The sequence below is a fragment of the Pristis pectinata genome, chromosome 27 (genome assembly GCF_009764475.1).
Source record: "Pristis pectinata isolate sPriPec2 chromosome 27, sPriPec2.1.pri, whole genome shotgun sequence".
Taxonomy (NCBI): domain Eukaryota; kingdom Metazoa; phylum Chordata; class Chondrichthyes; order Rhinopristiformes; family Pristidae; genus Pristis; species Pristis pectinata.
The window spans coordinates 4,688,084-4,707,571 of NC_067431.1; the positions used below are offsets into that span (position 1 = coordinate 4,688,084).

At 44.8% G+C, this 19,488-nt stretch overlaps 1 protein-coding gene across 1 annotated transcript in view; it reads right to left on the reverse strand.

Annotated features, from left to right (window-relative positions):
* LOC127583565 (CMP-N-acetylneuraminate-beta-galactosamide-alpha-2,3-sialyltransferase 4-like) overlaps nt 1-19,195 on the reverse strand; it is a 34,755-nt gene extending 15,560 nt beyond the window's left edge. Inside the window, exons 1-5 of the mRNA XM_052039687.1 lie at nt 19,104-19,195; nt 17,999-18,094; nt 15,701-15,890; nt 14,023-14,142; nt 3,659-3,808 (exon numbers count right to left, since the gene is read on the reverse strand). Coding sequence (XP_051895647.1) covers nt 3,659-3,808; nt 14,023-14,142; nt 15,701-15,890; nt 17,999-18,094; nt 19,104-19,195 — 648 coding nt within the window. The remainder of the gene's footprint in view (nt 1-3,658; nt 3,809-14,022; nt 14,143-15,700; nt 15,891-17,998; nt 18,095-19,103) is intronic.
* Nucleotides 19,196-19,488: the final 293 nt, after the last annotated feature.

A 19,488-nucleotide genomic window follows, 5' to 3' on the forward strand; every position in this document is an offset into this window, starting at 1 on the left:
TGAGGGGGTGGAAGGGTGGGTTGGCAAGTTTGGAGATGACACAAAGGTCGGTGGTGTTGTGGATAGTGCGGAGGATTGTCGAAGATTGCAGAGGGATATTGATAGGATGCAGAGCTGGGCTGAGAAGTGGCAGATGGAGTTCAGTCTGGAGAAGTGGTACACTTTGAAAGGACAAACTCCAAGGCGGAGTACAAAGTTAATGGCAAGATTCTGGGTAGTGTGGAGGAGCAGAGGGATCTGGGGGTTCATATCCACAGATCCCTGAAAGTTGCCTCACAGGTGGATAGGTAGTTATGGGATGTTAGCATTCATAAGTCGTGGGATCGAATTTAGGAGCCGCAAGGTAATGGTGCAGCTCAACAAGACTCTGGTTAGACCACACTTAGAGTACTGTGTCCAGTTCTGGTCACCTCATTATAGGAAGGATGTAGAGGCATGGGAAATGGTGCAGAGGAGATTTACCAGGATGCTGCCTGGTTTAGGGAGTATGCATTATAAGGAGAGACTAAGGGAGCTAGGGCTTTACTCTTTGGAGAGAAGGAGGATGAGGGGAGACATGATAGAGGTGTACAAAATATTAAGAGGAATAGATCAAGTGGACAGCTGCCTCCTTCCCAGAGCACCAATGCTCAATACAAGAGGGTATGGCTTTAAAGTAATGGGTGGGAAGTTCAAGGGAGATATCAGAGGAAGGTTTTTTACCCAGAGAGTGGTTGGTGCATGGAATGCGCTGCCTGGGGCGGTGGTGGAGGCAGATACATTGGTCAAATTCAAGAGATTACTAGATTAGCATACGGAGGAATTTAAAATAGGGGGACATGTGGGAGGAAGGGGTTAGATAGTCTTAGGTGAGGTTTAAAGGTCGGCACAACATTGTAGGACAAAGGGCCTGTATTGTGCTGTACTGTTCTATGATTCCATGATTCTATGAAGCCTGTATGTCTAGAAATTGAATCAGATGGTCCATGGTTATCGCATGCAAATCATGCAAATATCAATTTCCATGAGATGAGAGTGCTGGCGGTATGGGATTGGATGAAAACATAGACAGTACAACTAGTAAGTTTGCAGATGACACGAAAAGTCATCGATAGTGAAGAAGTTGTCCAAGGACACAGTGGGACACAGATCAGCTGGAAAGTTCAATAGAGAAGTGGCAGATGGAAATTAATCCAGACAAAAATGTGGGGTAATGCACTTTGTAAAGCCAAGTGCTGGTAGGACATGCAGGGTAAATGGCAGGGACTTAAGGAGTGTTGATGTCCAGGGAGACCTTGGGGTGCAAGTCCATAGCTCACTGAAAGTAGTAACACAGGTGAATAAAGCACTTGGTGTGTTTGCCCTAATAAGCCAAGGTATTGTGTATTAAAATTAAAAATTTTAAATTTTTTAATATTTAAAATTTTATTTACATCGTGGTACCAGGCCCTTCCAGCCCAACGAGTCCGCGCCGCCCATTTTAAACCCCAAATTAACCTACCTGTACATCTTTAGCATGTGAGAGGAAACCGGAGCACCTGGCGGAAACCCAGGCAGACACGAGAGAACGTACAAACTCCTTACAGACAGCGACGGGAATCGAAACCCGATCACTGGCACTGTAACAGCGTCGCACTAACTGCTATGCTACCGTGCTGCCTGTAAGTGTTGAGCCATCATGCTGCAGCTGTACAAACCACTGATTAGATCATATTTGGTGTGTTGTGTACAGTTCTGCTTCACTGCACTGCTAGAAGGATGTGGTAGCAATAAATTGATTCACCAGGATTTTGCCTAGATCGGAAGGCTGTAATTAGGAAGCTGAGGAGTGACCTTATCGAGGTTTATAAAATTGAGGGTCATAGTTAGATAGACAGGACCTTTTTTCCCAGGACATGGCTGGTTTCCCTAGAACTAGAGGGCACAGGTTTAAAGTGAGAGGAAAATTTAAAGGAGATCTGAAGGGTAAGTTTTTCCACACAGAGGGTGGTGGGTATCTGGAACAAGCTGCCAGAGGAGGTGGTGGAGGCGGATACAAGTACAACATTAAAAGGCATTTGGACAGGTACTCGGATAGGAAAGACAGAAAGGGATATGGGCCTAATGCAGGCAAATGGGATGAGCATAGACAGGCACCACAATCAGCATGGTCGAAAGGTCCTGTCTCCGTGCTGTACAATTCTATTGATTCCAGAAAGCATCAGATGTGCACCTGATGATCTCACTAATGGTGCTGTTGCAACACACATTTTGCAAGGGTGTTGTCTTTCTCATTGTTTAAGGGGAGGCTCTGCTAACATCGGGAGAACTGACGAGATAGCTGATTCAATCAGCTTTCTAATCAGTGAGGTCTCTGCTGGGGGTGAGAGCACACAGAGTGAACATAATTAACACGTTACAGTAATCTGTCCGCATTGGCTCTGGTATGCACTCCCTGAAACATTGATGGAAATTCAGAAAATGTTACTATTTTGAAAGTGAATTAGATATAGAATCGTAGGAATGCATGTCCGGGAGCTGTAGGTAGGAACAGGTGAGTGGAGCTCACAGGAGACGTCTTTGAGCTGGGCAGCACTGGGCAGCCAGAGCGGAATGGTCTCCTCAGGAAGCAATGCACAATAAAATCAAGCTGGGCAACGAACACTCATGTCAAGAGCTACACCTGTTTTTCATCAATTTGCCGATGTTAGGTGAACCCAGACTCCAACCTGCCTTTAACAACCCTGCCTTTAGGGAGTGGCATTGAAAAGGAAGAGGAAGGGGATAAAAGGTTGCAAATAAGAATTGGGAGAGATAAATACCAACAGCAAGAAACAGGAAGGTTTTAGGCTGAACCAGGCTAAGATAGAATACAAGATGCATTGAGATGGGTTTACAGTGTGTGTGTATCAATGCAAGAAGCAAATGCAAGGTTAATGACTTGCTGGGGCAATTGACCACATGGTGTTACATTGTCATGGCAATTACAGAGACCAGACCGGAAATAAAGGCAGGGATGAATTCAAAGTATTCCTGGGTACAAGGGAAAGGAAGAAAGGAATGGTAGGAATGTCTAATACTGGAGGCCATAGCTTTAAGTGAGAGGTGGAAAGTTTAAAGGGGATGTACAGGGCAAGTTTTTTTACACAGAGAACGGTGGGTGCCTGGAACGCACTGCCAGGGGTGGGGGTGGAAGCAGATACAAAAGTGGCATTCAAAAGGCTTTTAGATAGGCAGGTGAATATGCAGGGAATGGAGGGATATGGATCCTGTGCAGGCAGAAGGGACTAGATGAAAGGCTATGGTTAGAAAGCATGGGAATGGTCTGACTTGATTTGCTCTTATATAGAGCCCATATACACATGGCTGAACAGCTTCCTTCTGTGCTCTAAGCAAAATGGAAATCTGTAATGACTTGGATGACCCACCAGTGTGAAACAGCTGAATAAAGGAACTTACAATTTTTAGTGAGTATTAACTCATCAGATGTTGACCCATCTGGAGAGCGACTGTAATTGCCTGAGCTCTTACTCCCAAACAAAAAGGCCCAGGTAATTGTGAGTGAAATTTAATAAAGATAATACACTCATACAATTATGGAAGTGACTGATTCCACTAAACAGGAGATGGTGACTACAGCAGATGAGAATTCATGATGGAGAGAATCTAAAATCTGGGATTGTTCCCATTTGATACTTACAGCCATTGAAGTCATTTGCTGATTATCAAAATAATGAATCAGTCCATTTTTTTGATTATGTGGATAACCAAATCCAGCAAGGTGCACCACATCGCAATAGTTCAGGGCCACTGTGACGGCTAAAAGTCCAGTGGTTGGATGAGATTCTTTCTGTGATAGAGAAAGAAAATGTTCACTGAAAAGTGTAACAAAGCTTGAGGCAAACCAGCCTGAGAATATAACACGGGAAAGCACGTGAGGAAAAGAGATAAATCAGAGAAAGTGTTGAGGCACGGAGATTTTTAAAATAAAAAAACCCTCATACAGAACAAAGATGTAGAGGGAGGAAGAGATTACAAAACAATTAACCATTTAGCAATGAAGAATGCCTTGGCTTCCAAGTTCTTGGATTGAATGGGAAAACCACCAAACGCATGCGGAAGAAGAGTTTGGACTTCATCAGAATGGACAGCGAGGAGATTAAAAGGTACACAAACATATCTGGAGTTTGAGCGTGAAGTTCAGGAGAACAATTCCCACCATAACAAACTGGCAAGAAACATTGCAGTGGAGGGAAGCTGCATTCTAACACAGCAGAATAGCACTGAAATCTTGGGCAATTCTGTTTTACTTACCTTAGGACATGGGAAATGCTGGGAGGCGGCATATATTGTACATTTGGCATTACATTAAGCACATTAAATATCAATCACATAGAATGAGATAGGAGTCATATGTAGGCTACCCAAAGTAGGGATAGCAGGTATCTCTGTGAAGGAATAAGTGAAGCAATTGCGTTTCTGTGACAATTTACAATCCATCGGTTTTAGAGCCATGGAGCCATAAAGCAAAGAAATGAGCCCTTCAACCCATGTCCATGCTGACCTTTAACCCCACCTACACTAATCCCATTTGCCCACATTAGGACATTATCCTTCTATGCCTTGCCTACTTGAGAGCCTGTCTAAATGTCTCTTAAACATAGTAATTGTATCTGATTCCACCATCTCCTCTGGCAGCGAGTTCCAGATATCAGTCATTCTCTGTGGGGAAAAAATGTTATGCTTCAACCTACGACGTCAAGCATACCATTGGCTTTCTTCACATATACCACAAATTACAATATTTATCTAATTCAGTTTCACAATTTACTGTGGATGATTTGAATGCATGAACGTAACTCACTTGTTAATTACATATCAATTACGTCCAGTTCCATCACTGCTAGGATTCCCTTTTCGTATTTGTAACCAGCCAAAAATCATTAACGAGCAATAAATGTGTGACATGAAAGAGCAATCAGGCTTTCTGAAGGCAGTTTAGTAATGATAAGACATTCTTTGAGATGCAATGAAATTTAATATTGTCAGCTGCTCAGTGCTGCTTAATGGAAGGGGAAATGAGCAACCTAGTAAATGGTGATGAAACAGCCAAGGATGAAATTGAAAGAGGCTTAGGTATCACCGTGGATTTAAAGTTCAGCAGGGCCAACCAGTGCAGAGTCAAAGGGGTAGGACATATAGAGTAAATGGCAGGGCACTCAGGATGAACAGAGAGTCCTGGGGTTCAAGTCCATAGTTCCCTGAAAGTGGCATCTCAGGTCGATAGGATGGTGAAGAAGGAGTATGGCATAAAACAAACTCAGCAGGTCAGGCAGCATCTGTGGAGGGGTAGGTACAGTCGACATTTTGGGTCGAGACCCTTCATCTGAACTGAATGAGTTGGGGGGAGATAGCCAATAATAAAGGGGTAAGGAGAAGGGGTGGGGCAAGAGCTGGCAAGCAATAGGTGGATCCAGGTGAGGAGGGATGACTGGCAGATGGAGGAGGGAAGAGTGTAGACTGGAATGCTTGCCTTCATAGATCGGGGCATAGCTAAGAGTTGGGATGATATGTTACAATTTTATGAAACGATGCCTGGACTACACTTGGAGTATTGTGTGCAGTTCTGGTTGCCACTGTAAGAAGGATGTGGCAGCACTGCAGAGGAGCCGGAGGAAATTCACCAGGATGTTGCTTAGATTGAAAGACTTTAGTTATTGGAAGAGAATCAGAGAATCAGAATTAGAATCAGGTTTACTATCACTGACGTATGTTGTGAAATGTGTTGTTTTGCAACAGCAGTACAGTGCAAGACATAAAAGTTACAGAAAAGGTAAACAAATAAATAGTGCAAAACAGGAATAATCAGGCAGTGTCCATGGGTTCATGGACCATTCAGAAATCTGATGGCGGAGGGGAAGAAGCTGTTCCTGAAACGTTGAGTGTGGGTCTTCAGGCTCCTGTACCTCCTCCCGGATGAGAAGAGGGCATGTCCTGGATGGTGAGGGTCCTTAGCGATGGATGCCGCCTTCTTCAGGCACTGCCTCTTGAAGATGTCCTCGATGGTGGGGAGCGTTGTGCCCGTGATGGAGCTGGCTGTATCTGCAACCCTCTACAGCCTTTTTCGATCCTGCACATTGGAGCCTCCAATTGGAATTGGATGATTGGAAGAACTGGAGATTGGAAGGACTGGGCTTCCCTGGAGTGAAGGAGGTTAAGGGGTGTCCAGATGGAAGTATATAAGATTAGGAGAGGCATAGATGGAGTTGTAGGTCAAAGTCTTAGTCCCATGGTATGGGTATCCAAAATAAGAGGGCATAAGATTAAAGTGAGAGGAAGGAGTTTAAAAGAGGATCTGAGAGTTACTTTTTTTACACTGAGAGTGGCTGATATCTGGAACTCGCTGCCAGAGGAGGTGGTGCAATCAGATACAATTGCTATATTTAGGAGGCATTTAGACAGACTCCTAAAGAGGCAAAGCATAAAGGACACGGTGCTAATGCGGGCAAATGGGATTAGTGTAAATGGGCAAAAAGGTCTGCAAGGACACTTTGGCTCAGGGTCCATTTCTGTGCTGTGGTACTCTGACTCTATGACCATGACTCAACAAGATCATCAGAATGTTGTGTCACCCGAACAAGTCTTGAAGCGATTGCTGGCACCCTGATATGATTTCACTTTGACTAGTGGGGTCAGTTCTATTTACAAAAACATGATAGAGACATTCACACATTTGATACACCAGGGAAAAGACCCAGGGGTTAAAGGGCAAGTAATGAAGAGAGGATGGGGAAGCATCGCCCTGATGTTTAGGACAGGAAGCAAGTCAGAATGATTGTTTTGGGGAAAGATTCAGAATCAGGTTTATTATCACTGACAAATGTGTTGTTTTGTGGCAGCAGGTACAGTGCAAGACATAAAAGCATAAAAATTACTATAAGTTACAAAAATAAATAAATAGTGCAAAAGAGGAATAATGAGGTAGTGTTCATGGACCGTTCACAAATCAAAAATATTGTGGAAAAGTACATAAAAGACGAAAGAAATAGGAGCAGGAGTCGACCACTTGGCCCCTCAAGCCTGTTCTTTCATTCAATATGATCATGGCTGATCCACCCCGGGCCTCTTCTCTTCCTCTGTGCCAGTTCTCCATAGCCCTCAGTTCCCTGATCTTTTAAAAATATACCAACTTCCTCTTTAAATCCCCCTGATGATCCAGACTCCACAACCTTCCGTGATAGAGAATTCCAGAGATTCACCACCACAGAGAAATCTAGAATCCTGTAAAGCAAATTGCATAAGAATTTCAAAGCATTTGAGGAATTAGATACAAAATCATAGAACTAATGCTGGAGGCCATTCAGCCTCCAGAGACTGTGCCAGCTCTCATTCAAAAAAACTCCCCCATTCTCCTAATGTGGTTGACTTGTAACTCCCCCACTCTTTCCTCATAGCCCTGTAAGTTATTCCCTCATATCTATTCAAACAGAATGAATCTGCTCCCTTCATCCTAACAGGCAGTGAGTTCATACTCCAACTACTCTCTGAGAAAAATAGTTTCCAAACATTCCCCTTTTACCCAAAATTTAAAACTTATGCCTTGTAGTCTTTAAACCAGCTGCTAATGGGAACATATTCCCTCTATTTACCCTGTCCAACCCTTTGTGACTTTGTACACCTCCATCACATTTCCTCTCGATTTTCTTTGCTCTAAGTCATTGGCAAAACGTCAACTGACCAGTTCCCTCCACAGATGTTGCCTGACCCACTGAGTTCCTCCAGCAGTTTGATTTTTTGCATCAGATCCAATTAGTAAGCTGTTCTTCAATGAAGGGACAAGGCATTGAATGGATTCTCATGAAGATTATGGATGAGTCCTGGATCTGAGGAAATTAACAACCACCACTGTAAGAGTGGGAACTTGAGACACAGAATGGAATGGATGAACTAAAGGGGGGAACACATCAGGGGAGGTAGTGAACTAGCTGGTGCTTTGCTCAAAGATTGGTTTCATATCCAAACAATCGGTGCACTCTTAATCACCTCCTGCATCCTCTCTCTTCTGTTTAATGCCCTTTCCCCTAACCTCTGACTGCTGCCGTTAACAGAGTGTTCAGCTGGCTTGGTCCCTTCCCTATATAACCCTACTCCTCCATTTTACTCTCAAGCTTTAGGTTGCCTCTAGGTTGTAAAGCAAGCCCCAGAGGACAAGGGCCACCGGCACATGGGAGTCTCACCAGACCCAGCTCCAAATCATATGGGAGACCAGCTGGACATTTATCGTCATTCCTTCATTGTCACTGCCTCAACACTCCCCACAGCACTGTGGGAGTAGCACTACGGCAGAGAGTGCAGTGGTTCAAGAGGGCAGCTCACAGCAACCTCCTGTGCAGGGGCAGAGTGACACAGTCTGTAGACCTCCAATGACCCAGGTTCAACACTGACCTCTGGCGCTGTCTGTGTGGAGTTTGCCCATTCTCCCTGTGACCCTGTGGGTTTTGCCTGGTCCTCCCAGATCCCAAAGACATGCAGGTTGGTAGGTTAATTGGCTATAGTAAATTGCTCCTAGTTTATAGGTGAGTCGTAGAAACTGGGTGGAGTTGATGAGAATATGGGGAGATGGAATTAATGTCGTATTACTGTAAATTGACGTGGACACAGTGGGTTGAAAGCCAGTTTCTGTGCTGTATCACTCTATGTCTGCATGAAGAGCTTAGTAGCAATCTTTAGTCCTGTAGGATGTTGCTCTCACTCAGAGCACACAAGCGGGCAATATTTCTGCATGGTTGCTGTTGTGTTATGCTGTGTCCCACATCCATTCTGCATTCCGTGTGTTCTCAACGGTCATGTTACAAGATTATTTATAAGTTCCTGACAAGCCTGCATCACTGTAAAATGTCTCTGGGTGGAGTTACATCCCCTGCATCCTTTTTTTACTCGCTTACGATGTTCTGATTTCAACATTTCATCATATGTAGAATCCATTCTGCTTGTATTACAATAAACTCAAATAAATTTACATGGATTATAGTCCAATTTAACTTGCTTCTTAACATAAACTGTTATGCTGTCAAAATAAAACTTCAATATGTTTTCAATCCAAGAACATATCTATTGTAGCAGCATGCCACTGAGGTGTTTCAATTCTGCCAGATCTGTTGGTCACTGGCCTCGTTGAGCTGCAATGTCTTTTTTCTGCAGCAGGGGCTGTGGTACATCCACTGTTGGCTGGTCATCACCTGTGCTCTACTTTACTTTCTTCAGTCTCCCTCAGATGGTGCCAGTTCCCGTGGTATGTGACTCCGTTCCCATTTCAGCTCAGAAGATCCAGGGTGGAGGTGGCTATGGGTGTCTGATGATTCCAGTTTCTCTCATCTTCCCAGGCGGTGGCATGGTCGAATTCTTACCACATCACCTGATTTAAGGTGTGATATCTCCACAGCTGTCCTGATGTAGGAAGCTTGCTTTTCCTTCTCTCCCTCCCTTTGTGTTCCTGCTCCAGTTGAAATTCAGCCCTCATGCATCAGTTGGCAGTGTTGTCTTGGTTCGATGGTTGATCTGTCTCTTGGACTGGGCTGGATGTGGACCCGGGCAGTGGCAGATCTCCACCTGCCCAGAGACCCAGGGATGATCCATCTGAGCTTCCTCTGCCTTTCTCAGAGGTGACTTGGCGGCGTTCTCCCCTCTCTGTCTAGGACTGTGGATCGTGCTGTAGATCTTGCTGTACAAGCGAATAGACACAGACCACGCAAACTTATCGGCAGCAAACTGTGGGCTGTTGTCTGCTACAACCTCACCTGGGACACCAGACCTGGCGACCTGAGCTGTAGCTTGTGATTGACATCTGTGGATATGGTCATGTCGAGGAAGTCCATTTCCCGGGTAGCTTTTGGCCTCGGCCGTGAGGAGATTCATTGATACCTGAGCCTTAGGCCCGTCCAGTGGTTGACGTTCCAGCGGAGGCTCCCTCTGGTGCCTGTGCACACACCACAGTCTTCCAGGAACTCTTTCCTGAACAGTGCCGAGATTCCCGAGCTCCCGTCAAACATCGCCGGTGCGAGGAGTGAAGCTCTCTCGCTTTTCTCCCCTCGGGGTTTGGCACCACCACTCTCTCACCTCGGGAAAACGATCCCTCGGCGGTGCTGAGTCCCCATCGGATGAGGTAGTGCAGAGCGAGGTTTCTGCGCCCCTGCCCACACGTCCGGGACACCCGCAGGCCACAGGAAGACCCTTCGGCATGTTCAGTCTCTGCAGTCTACACCTCCACAATTTCTCTCTGACTCAGGAAGAGCTGCCTGATTCCGTGTGTCTGCAACACCCTGGGTAACAGGCAATCCGAGTATCACCTGTGTCTTGGAGAAGAATCAGTCGCTCTGGAGCTTGGTGGCAGTTCTTCTTCATGCTCACTTCAGGGCTTTGTGATCAGTCGCCTCCCCTCTCTCACGCCAGACCTCGCCGCCAATAGCTCCTCTTCGGCTTGAGAGGACAGGCTGTCCCGGGTAACAAGCAGATTCTGTTCTTACCGACGTCCAGAAGTCGATTTTATCCATAAGTCGGAAACCACAGTAAAATCACTCAATATTAACTCTACCCCCACAGTGTTAGAATGATTGGCATCAAAAGCACATAATACTGATAAGAAAGAACAATTAGGACGTGAGAGCGAGAGTAAACTCTACCATTAGTAGGAATGAACATATATATGTGTGTCTGACTTTTGAATTTAGTAATAGCATGGGAACTCGTTCGGATGTAGGGGGTGTCCATAAGTCGGGCAGTCTTAACCCGGGGGCAGCCTCCAGTGTGTAACATAGCATTGGCTCTGCTACATCCATCTTTTGACGCACTGGACTGCGAGCTCATGGGTGTCCATTCAACAACATTCAATGCCTTTCCTCTTCAATCCTTTAAGTAGTTCACATCTTACTCAGATGGGGGAAGAATTGTTAATCAGCTGAAAAATTCCAGGAAACATTCAATCCCGGCAAGACCTGTCCAGCCGAGTGTATCCATCCTTGCCTTCAGCTCTCTGGATCTGAATGTCAGTTCCTGCATGTCACACCCCAGCTGCTTCTCTCTGCCTCTGTTGATTAAAGCTCTCAGCTTTCTGCCATGGTCGTCTCTGCCTCTGCAACAGTCTGTCCTTGCCCAAAGACCGGCGTATCATCAGACGTGGTCTTTACACCAGTGAGTCCTTCAAGAGCTTCATCCAGCTTTGGGTGTGGTTGATTTCCGAAGCCATCCTCAGCCAGCAATACCTTCCTGACAGTGGGCTGAAGGTTGTGAGAAATGAACTCCCACTGTCCAGCTTCCTTTGCTGAAATCCTTCCTCAGCATTCAGTACACTGAAGAATTTTGCTCTGCTCAGATCTGGCGTGAAATGTTCAATCATCTCTGTGAGTACTGGTTCCTTGGCAGCGCCTTATTCGGATCAGGTGGATCCAAGCAAATCCTCAGCTTTCTTTGGTTCTCGCACACACACCAGGCACAATCCCCAGAGAGTCAGAGTGTTAGCTGATGCGATGATCTCCGCCTCCATCAATCTTCCAAGCTCAGCTTTCAGTTCCTCAACTACTGGAACATATCTCCTCACCCTTGTATCTGGCAAGGTCACAGCTACTGAAACAGAAACACCCTGCAGGGTGGCAGCAAAGATGTAGCCTATAAACCCATTAAGGGAGAAGCGGCAGCCTGGAAGGAAGATGAGCAAAGGAGCAGACCCAGAGAGGTATGATGAATCTCCAGCCTTGAACTTGATGTCAGTTGCACTTCTGGTCCATGGTCACCACTGATCTAGTTGGCATGTGCAGGTCTTCCTTTAGCAGATCTCCTGTTGTCAATTTGCACTCACAAGCAGATCCATTCGAGCCCTCTATGCCAGTGGGAATATCCTGATTTTATGCCATCACATGGGAGCAGGGCCAAAAGAACTTCCACCCAACAAAACAGCTTAGAAACCTTGACAACCAGCAAAACCATTCCTGTGATTTAGCTGGCTGTCAAACCAATCAAAACCTTTGTATGTTTCTGAATACCCTGGCATTTAGAACTTATGATAATAATCAAAAAATGGTAAAAGCTATTCATTTTTTATGTTACAAGCACTTAAAAACCCTTCTAATCTTTCAGAAACATTAAATTAAATGAAATTAAATTGATACAAACAAATGTAAATTAACATTACTCACATACTCCCTGACAGCCATTCCTCTCCATGAAAATAAACGTCAGTTCGGGGGAAATGTTGGAAGTTCAGACTCCACCGCTGGACTCCAAGAGCAGTCCAGTTTGGAACAAGGTCAGGATATTGTCTCCAGAAATAACCAGCATCACACAGGAATCCCAAACTTAGTGCAAAGAAATGAGGGCAGGTCCACCTGAAACTAGTAACATTTCCCCACAGATCTGACCCATTGGCTTTCACATTCCCAGGGGCTTTGTGGAAAGACCACTGCTCTTTCTTATATAGAACAATGACCTGGACTTGGGAATACTGCATATAATTTCAACATTGTAGGGTTATAAGACTTGGGGGGGGGGGCGGTGGGGGGGGTGGTTTGTACAGTAAGCATCAAGGAGGATAGTAACAGATTTCCGGAAGACATATGACAGGTAAAATTTAATGCAGTGAAGTGATGGGTCTTGGAAGCAGGATTTAACTCCTCACCAAATCCCAGAATTTGGTGTGTGTGAGAGAGCCGAGGACCAACATTCGGAAGGGGGGAGCATTGAGTCCAGGGCTCAGAGAACAAGGCACCAGAAGTCCAAGTCTGGTCACCTTGAACCTTGATGGGTAGTACACTGCACAAGTTGTGACTGCTTGTACTTTGTCTTTGCAAATAAGTATTTATCTTTCACCAGTTGTCAGTAGTGTTTCTAATATAATTAGGCATAACAGGTAGCAAGTTATGATGGCCCCGCACAAGATGCAGGCAATAATTGTCTCCAATAAAATAAGTCTGACCAGCTCTCCTTGACATTCAATGGCATTATCATTGTCTAGTCCCAGACCATCAATATCCTGAGGGTCACCACTGACCAGAAACTTAACTAGCCAATTACATAAATACTGTGGCCACAAGAACAGGTCAGAGACTGGTAATCCTCATTTCCTGACTCCCCAAAAACCATTCTCCTTCCTTCTTGGGCAGTCCCTCAGGATTGATGATCTGCTTCCACTCCAGTTTTACGGGCTCTGAGGCGGCTGATGCAGTCAATGTCGGAATTTGAACTCTTCCCTAAATGGACAGGAGGTTCTTGAACTTATTTTCTGACTCCCCTAAAGCCTTTCTGCCGCCTGCAGGGCACACATCAGGAGTGTGATGGAGTCCTGTCCACCAGCCTGAGCAAGTGTAGCTCCGACAGCCCTCAAAGAGCAACTGCTGTTCGCATATTATCCAGTATAAAGCAGCTTACTTGGTGAACACAACTCCCCAGCCTCAGCGCTCCCTCTTCCATCCTCCTTGTTGCAAAGCCTTCCGTCCAAAAGAGCCAGAGGCTCTTCTACAGCACCTCCCAATGCATGACCCCCACCTCCTAAAACCACAAGGAAAGCAGGTGCAGTGGAACACCACCACATCCCAGTGACATGGCATCCCGACTTATTGCTGGTCCTTCATCATCACTGGGTATGAATTCTGGAACCTTAAGAGGCAGCATTCTGGGAATATCGTCACCACAAGAACTGCAACAGTTCACAAGAATGATTACATCACCACTGGAATGCACTGCAGGTGGTTTGATCCCAGACCTGTTCAGATTCCGCAAGATTGACAGAGCTGTGTCAGAGGACCAGTTTCCTTCTTCCTGATTGCATCCACGTGCTGGGCCCTAGACAGGTCATCCGAGATGTTAACGCCCAGTAATTTGCTTACTCTCTCCACCTCTGACCCACCTATGAGAACTGGTACGTGGTCTCCCGACAGCTGAAAACCTAGGTAAACTTTCCTGGTACTGTCACTAAGCTGTTTCTGGCTGATTGAGAGTTCAGTGGTTGTATTCCCAATCATTTTAACAACAACTATTTATAGTAAAAACTGAATCACGTCTCACCTTGTTGATAACGTCTGGTTGCTGCAGTAACTTCATCACCAGTTGACGTAGGTAAAAGGGGCTGAGTATTCGCACCTTAGAAATATCGAACTTCTTTATCAAGGGTGGATTTTTCCAGAATCCTTTCATTACCTGGTGGGAAAAATCAATACAATTTGAAGGGGATATATGATCCACATGACAGCATAATTCCCTTCAACCATTTGGTTCTTGAACCAACCTGCACAGCCCTAATCACTACCTCAGCAGAGCAAAGCTATGACCACTTTGGCCACTTTGCACTACAATTGCACCACAACTTTGCTTTTATTTTGTTCCAATTGTGTTCTTTCTTGTGTAATTTTGTATAATTTATGTTTTTTTTATGGATGTTGTGTCTCTGATGCCATGTGCCGGTGATGCTGCTGCAAGTAAGTTTTTCATTGCACCTGTGCACACATGGACTTGTGCATTTGACAATAAACTCGACTTGGTCTTTGACCATCTGTCATTCAGTGTCTCTTGGTCTTTCACCCATCACAGACGTTCCCTTTCTTCACTCCACCTTCCCCCTTCACTGTAACTTTCTTATTTCTAACCTTTGCCCATTCCGATGAACGATGATAACTAAAATGCTAACTTGGCTACTTCCCAATTTGCTGAGAATTTCAAGTATTTTCTGCTTTTATCACTGGCAGAAATCTAGGCAAAATAGAAAAGAAGACGCTGATAGGAATGGGATAAAGACAATGGGGAGGATTCAGAAAATCCAGAAGTAGAATCAGTTTGGATGCAATTGAGGAACAGCAAGGGGCAGGAAACATTGGTGGGAACTGTATATGGAACCCCAATCAGTATTGGTGATGTAGGGAATAATGTAACTCAGGAACTTAGAGGCACATGTCACAAGGCTAATTCTATAATCAAAGGGGCTTTAATCTACATATAAACAAGGTAAATCAAATTGTTGGTTATAATGTGAAGGACAAATCCATTGAGTGCGTAAAGGATGATCTTCTCGATCAGCATGGTGAGGAAGCAACAAGCAAATGGAGTAATTCTAGATCCAGTATTATGTAATGAAAAAGGGTATAGTTTGGTTGTGAAGGGGACTTTAGGGAGCAGTGATCATAATATGATGAAATTTTGTAGAAAGGTAGAAAGTTATTTAGTTCAATGTGAAAGCAGAGCCTTAAACTAAACAAAGCAAACTATAAAGATAAAAGACGTTGACTATACTGCATTAAAAATATCTCAGTAAATAAGCAATGGCTAACAATTAAAGAATTATTATGCAGTTTACATTAAATAAATGTCCCTGTAAGGCAAAAAGCAGTGCTGAATAACTTTTGCCTAACAAGGGAATATAGTGACTATATCAGATCAAAGAGAAGAGCTCATAAAATTGCCAAACAATGGGAATATCTACTGGTTCTCCTATGAATCATGCTTTATCTGCACTTGGAATTATCTCCACATTCCTTCACAATCAACATCCTGGAATGCCCTCCCCAAAGGCCTTACGGAAGCATCTTCACCAGGACTACAATGATGCAAAATGGCAATAAGGGAGGGGCAATAGCTGCTGGCCTTGCTAGCCATGACCCAACTCTGAAAAGTGTACAAATAAATCAAAGAAAAAAACCTTGAATGGCTCTGGTTCTGGGAAGTATAAGTGGGAAGCAGTATTGTTCTCATCCGTGATACCTACACTTGTTTCATTATATACGAGTGCCTTCAGCCAGAGGAGATCAGCTGTTTTGAAGGGTACCAACACAAAGAGCATGTCGGGATCGTTTTCACCAGAGAGGTCTTCAGTTGCTGATTCAGGGTAAAAGAACCTCAGAGTAGTTTTGCTGCCAACATGCTGTTCATAGCCTCTCACTGGAGCATTGTTTAATCTGAAAATAGGGGGAAACAGGTACAGGTTAAAAATTGCGATGTCCAGTAAGGCGACAGATTTTGACTAATCTAAACCCCATCCACCATCACTCGGCTTTGTTAGTTACAGGATGGATGAAATGGTATTTGGGCCTGTCTTTCAATGAGGAGCATCACCACTGGGCTAACTAAACAGAAGTTCATTGAAGACAACTATTTTTTATTGGGTTTTTTATACCTTTGCCTCCTAACGGACCTATTACCAGAGAATGATACTCTTTAAGATGCCTCTGGTACATTGATTTTCATGTGTTCAATTGACATTCTCTGACTATTTTTCTTACAAAAGTAATATATCCACCCTGGCACCATACACGTCAATGGAGACACACTCAATAATCTAGGTGTGTTGAAATCCACCGTACCCCCTCTTCATCACACACTACTGGCATATTCTCCCACAACCCAAAAATGTGTGGGGTAGTAGGTTAATTGGCCACTGCAAGTTGAGTCTCGTGCGTAGGTGACAAACTGGAAGATGTTGATGGGAATGAAGGGAGAATAAAGTGGGATTAGTGTCAGATCAGTGTAAATTGGTGTTCGATGGTCAGCACAGACTCGTGGGCTGAAGGGCCTGTTACTGTGCTCTATGACTCTGATATCCTTGTCCTTTCCCTCCACGTGCACTGTATCAAAGTTGTCACTGTCAATGGTTCAACGTAAGGTAAGGAAAGGCAACAGCCAACATGCATTACAGGCAATGAGAGAATGACAATACAATTGCCCACTTTCTGCTGGGGGCTAGCAGTGGAGTGAGAGCTTGCTAATACTCCCCAGTATTTGTGCTCTGGATTCTGCTGGTGAAAGTTCCACAAGCTCATTCAATGGATAATATATAAGGAGCTTTCAGTTATTTGTGTCTTGTTGACTTTTAACTGATTTGAAAGTATGTGCTATAATTAATTTTATCCATTTTTAAATGGAATATTTAAAATTATTTCACATTCAATGACTTTCAAACGTTTCTGATTATCAGAGTGATTCAGCAAATCAAAAATACCATGACAACTTTGATTAATCCAGTGAAAGAATTTGATCAACAAACAATCTGCAGGAGAATCCCAGCTGGTCAAACAACATCTGTGGGGGAAAGGAACCGTTGATGTAATTTGACTGTCGGCCAAAGACTGCAGAGGAATTTCAGGTGTATGGTTTGTTCATCCACTCCCAACATTACTCAAATCACCGTTGCACTCAAGGTCTCCTGATTCAGCCATAAGTTTACGGAAATAGGGGATGCGGGAAGGGATAGATCCAGTTCTGTAAAAAACCAGACCAACTGGAAAGTACTGTAAAAACGATGAGAGTCTGTGGAAAAGGGTAAACCCACGTCACTGCAGTCAAAGAAAACAATGTTACCCATGACTAAATCTGACACTAAAATGAAATAAAGACACAAGAGGCTGCAGATGCTGGAATTTGGAGCTGAAACCCACTGGAGAAACTCAGTAGGTCAAGTGGCATCTGCAGAGGCAGAGGGATGGTCCACATTTTGGATTGAGACCCTGCAGCAGGACTGAAAACATAGAAGCAGTATATAGAATTGAGAGGTAGGGGTGAGACAGAGGCCGGTAGGTGACAGGTGGAACCAGATGAGGTAGGGGATGCTGGGCAGATAGAGCCAGGTGGGGAGGAGGAGGGGGGATAGTGGAGACAGAGACAGGTAGGTGACTGGTGAGGGGGAAGGGGTGCATGGAAAAGGTGAACAAAGGGAGAGAGACCTTGGGTGGACTCGTGGTAGTGGGAAAGGAACACAGGGGGAGTGGGTGTCCTGAAATTGGAAAATTCAATATTCATGCCACTGAGTAGTAGACTATTCAAGTGGAATATAAGGTGCTGTTCTTCTAGTTTGTACTTGGCCTCATCCTGGCAGTGGACGAGGTCAAGGACAGACAGGTTGGTGTGGGAACGGGAAGGGGAGTTGAAATGATGTGCAACCCAAGGTTCAAGGTGGCCATTGTGGGTAGAGCACAGGTGGTCTGCAAAACAATAACCTGGTGTGCGCCAGTGTAGAGTAGGTCACATCACAAGCAAAATGAAGTAAATAAGATTGCTGCACATCACTCACCGAATAACAATATCGTATTTGTTGATAACTTCTCCAAGTAAGCTGTTCCTTAGGGCGTTTCCATTTCCGACAACAACACACTGTTTACAAACCAATCTAGCAAGAGACCAACAGCTTAAGTAGAACCAGAGACTGATCACAATGACTGAACATTGCAAGTTAGCATGGGTGGTAAAACTGGACTTCTTAATTTACTAGATTGGAGGATTTCCGTGTACCAGTCACATGTACGTGCTTGCTTAACATGACCGTGCCCAAGTCCTTCGCTTTTATTTCCAGATATTTACCAGCTTATCATTTCACGTCTCTTTCCCTAACCTCAGTCTCCCCACCCACCACCATTGTCCCTTTCGTTCCGGTTCTCTCAGGTTTCCAAATCACAATCCTTCAATATTCCCTGACATTCCTACTCTCTCGGCAATATCCTGGCTTGGTACTCTTTAGGATGAGTTTGAGACAGAGCCTAGGAAATGTACATTGAGCCGCTCTTCACTCAGCAACATCCCACCTCCTCCATTCCATCATTTGCCCATCCCCACCTACTCTCTCCCAACCCCTTCCATCCCATCTGCTGTATCCCACTGTCTACTCACTTCAACCTACCCCATCCCACCCTGTCCCCACCCCCATATGCTCCATCCCACCCTCTCCTCGTTCCCAACTGTTCCATCCCACTCTCTGCTCAATCCCACCTGCTCCATTCACACCCCCACCCTCTTCCCATTATAAACTGAACCATCCTCCCCTTTCCCAGTTCCCAACTGCTCCCCCTCTCATCATTCTGTGGGTCCACAGTCATTGGTAATGTGAACACGAAGGGTTGGTGGTCAGATGTGCTCTGGTTGGGGATAGTGATTGTCTGGTCATTTTGCTTACTCTGCCCATGTCCGAATGTTGTTGAGCTCTCATTGCATGCAGGGAAGGACGAGTGTCCTGGGCCTCTGATGGTTGATCTCCAACCAGCACAATCATCTTCCTTCATACAAGATATAATTCCAACCATTTGAACGTCTTCCCCTTGGTGCCCACTGACCAGATTGACGGGGCTTCATTGGTGCCACACTCAGTTAAATGCCACATTGATATCAAGGGAAGTTACACTCACCTGTCTCTGGACATCAGCTCTTTGGTCCATATTTGGACCAAGACTGTGATGAAACCTAGAGCGAAATGGTCCTGGCAAAGCTCACACTGCATATTGGTGAGCAGGTTATTAATGAGTGATGCTGCGTCACAGCACTGTTGATAACAGCTTCCATCACATCGCTGATAATTAGAGGTGAATTGACTGGGCAGTAATTAGCTGGATTGAATTTATGCTGCCATTTGATAACAGAACAGAGCTAGGCAACTTTCTGGTCCCATGGTCTTTTCTGTACACAGTGCTGTCAGCCATTTTCGTGATATCACGTGGAGTGAATCAAATTGACTGAAGACTAGTTTCTGTAATGGTGGAGATCTTAGACCTCACAATCTACCTCATTGTGGCC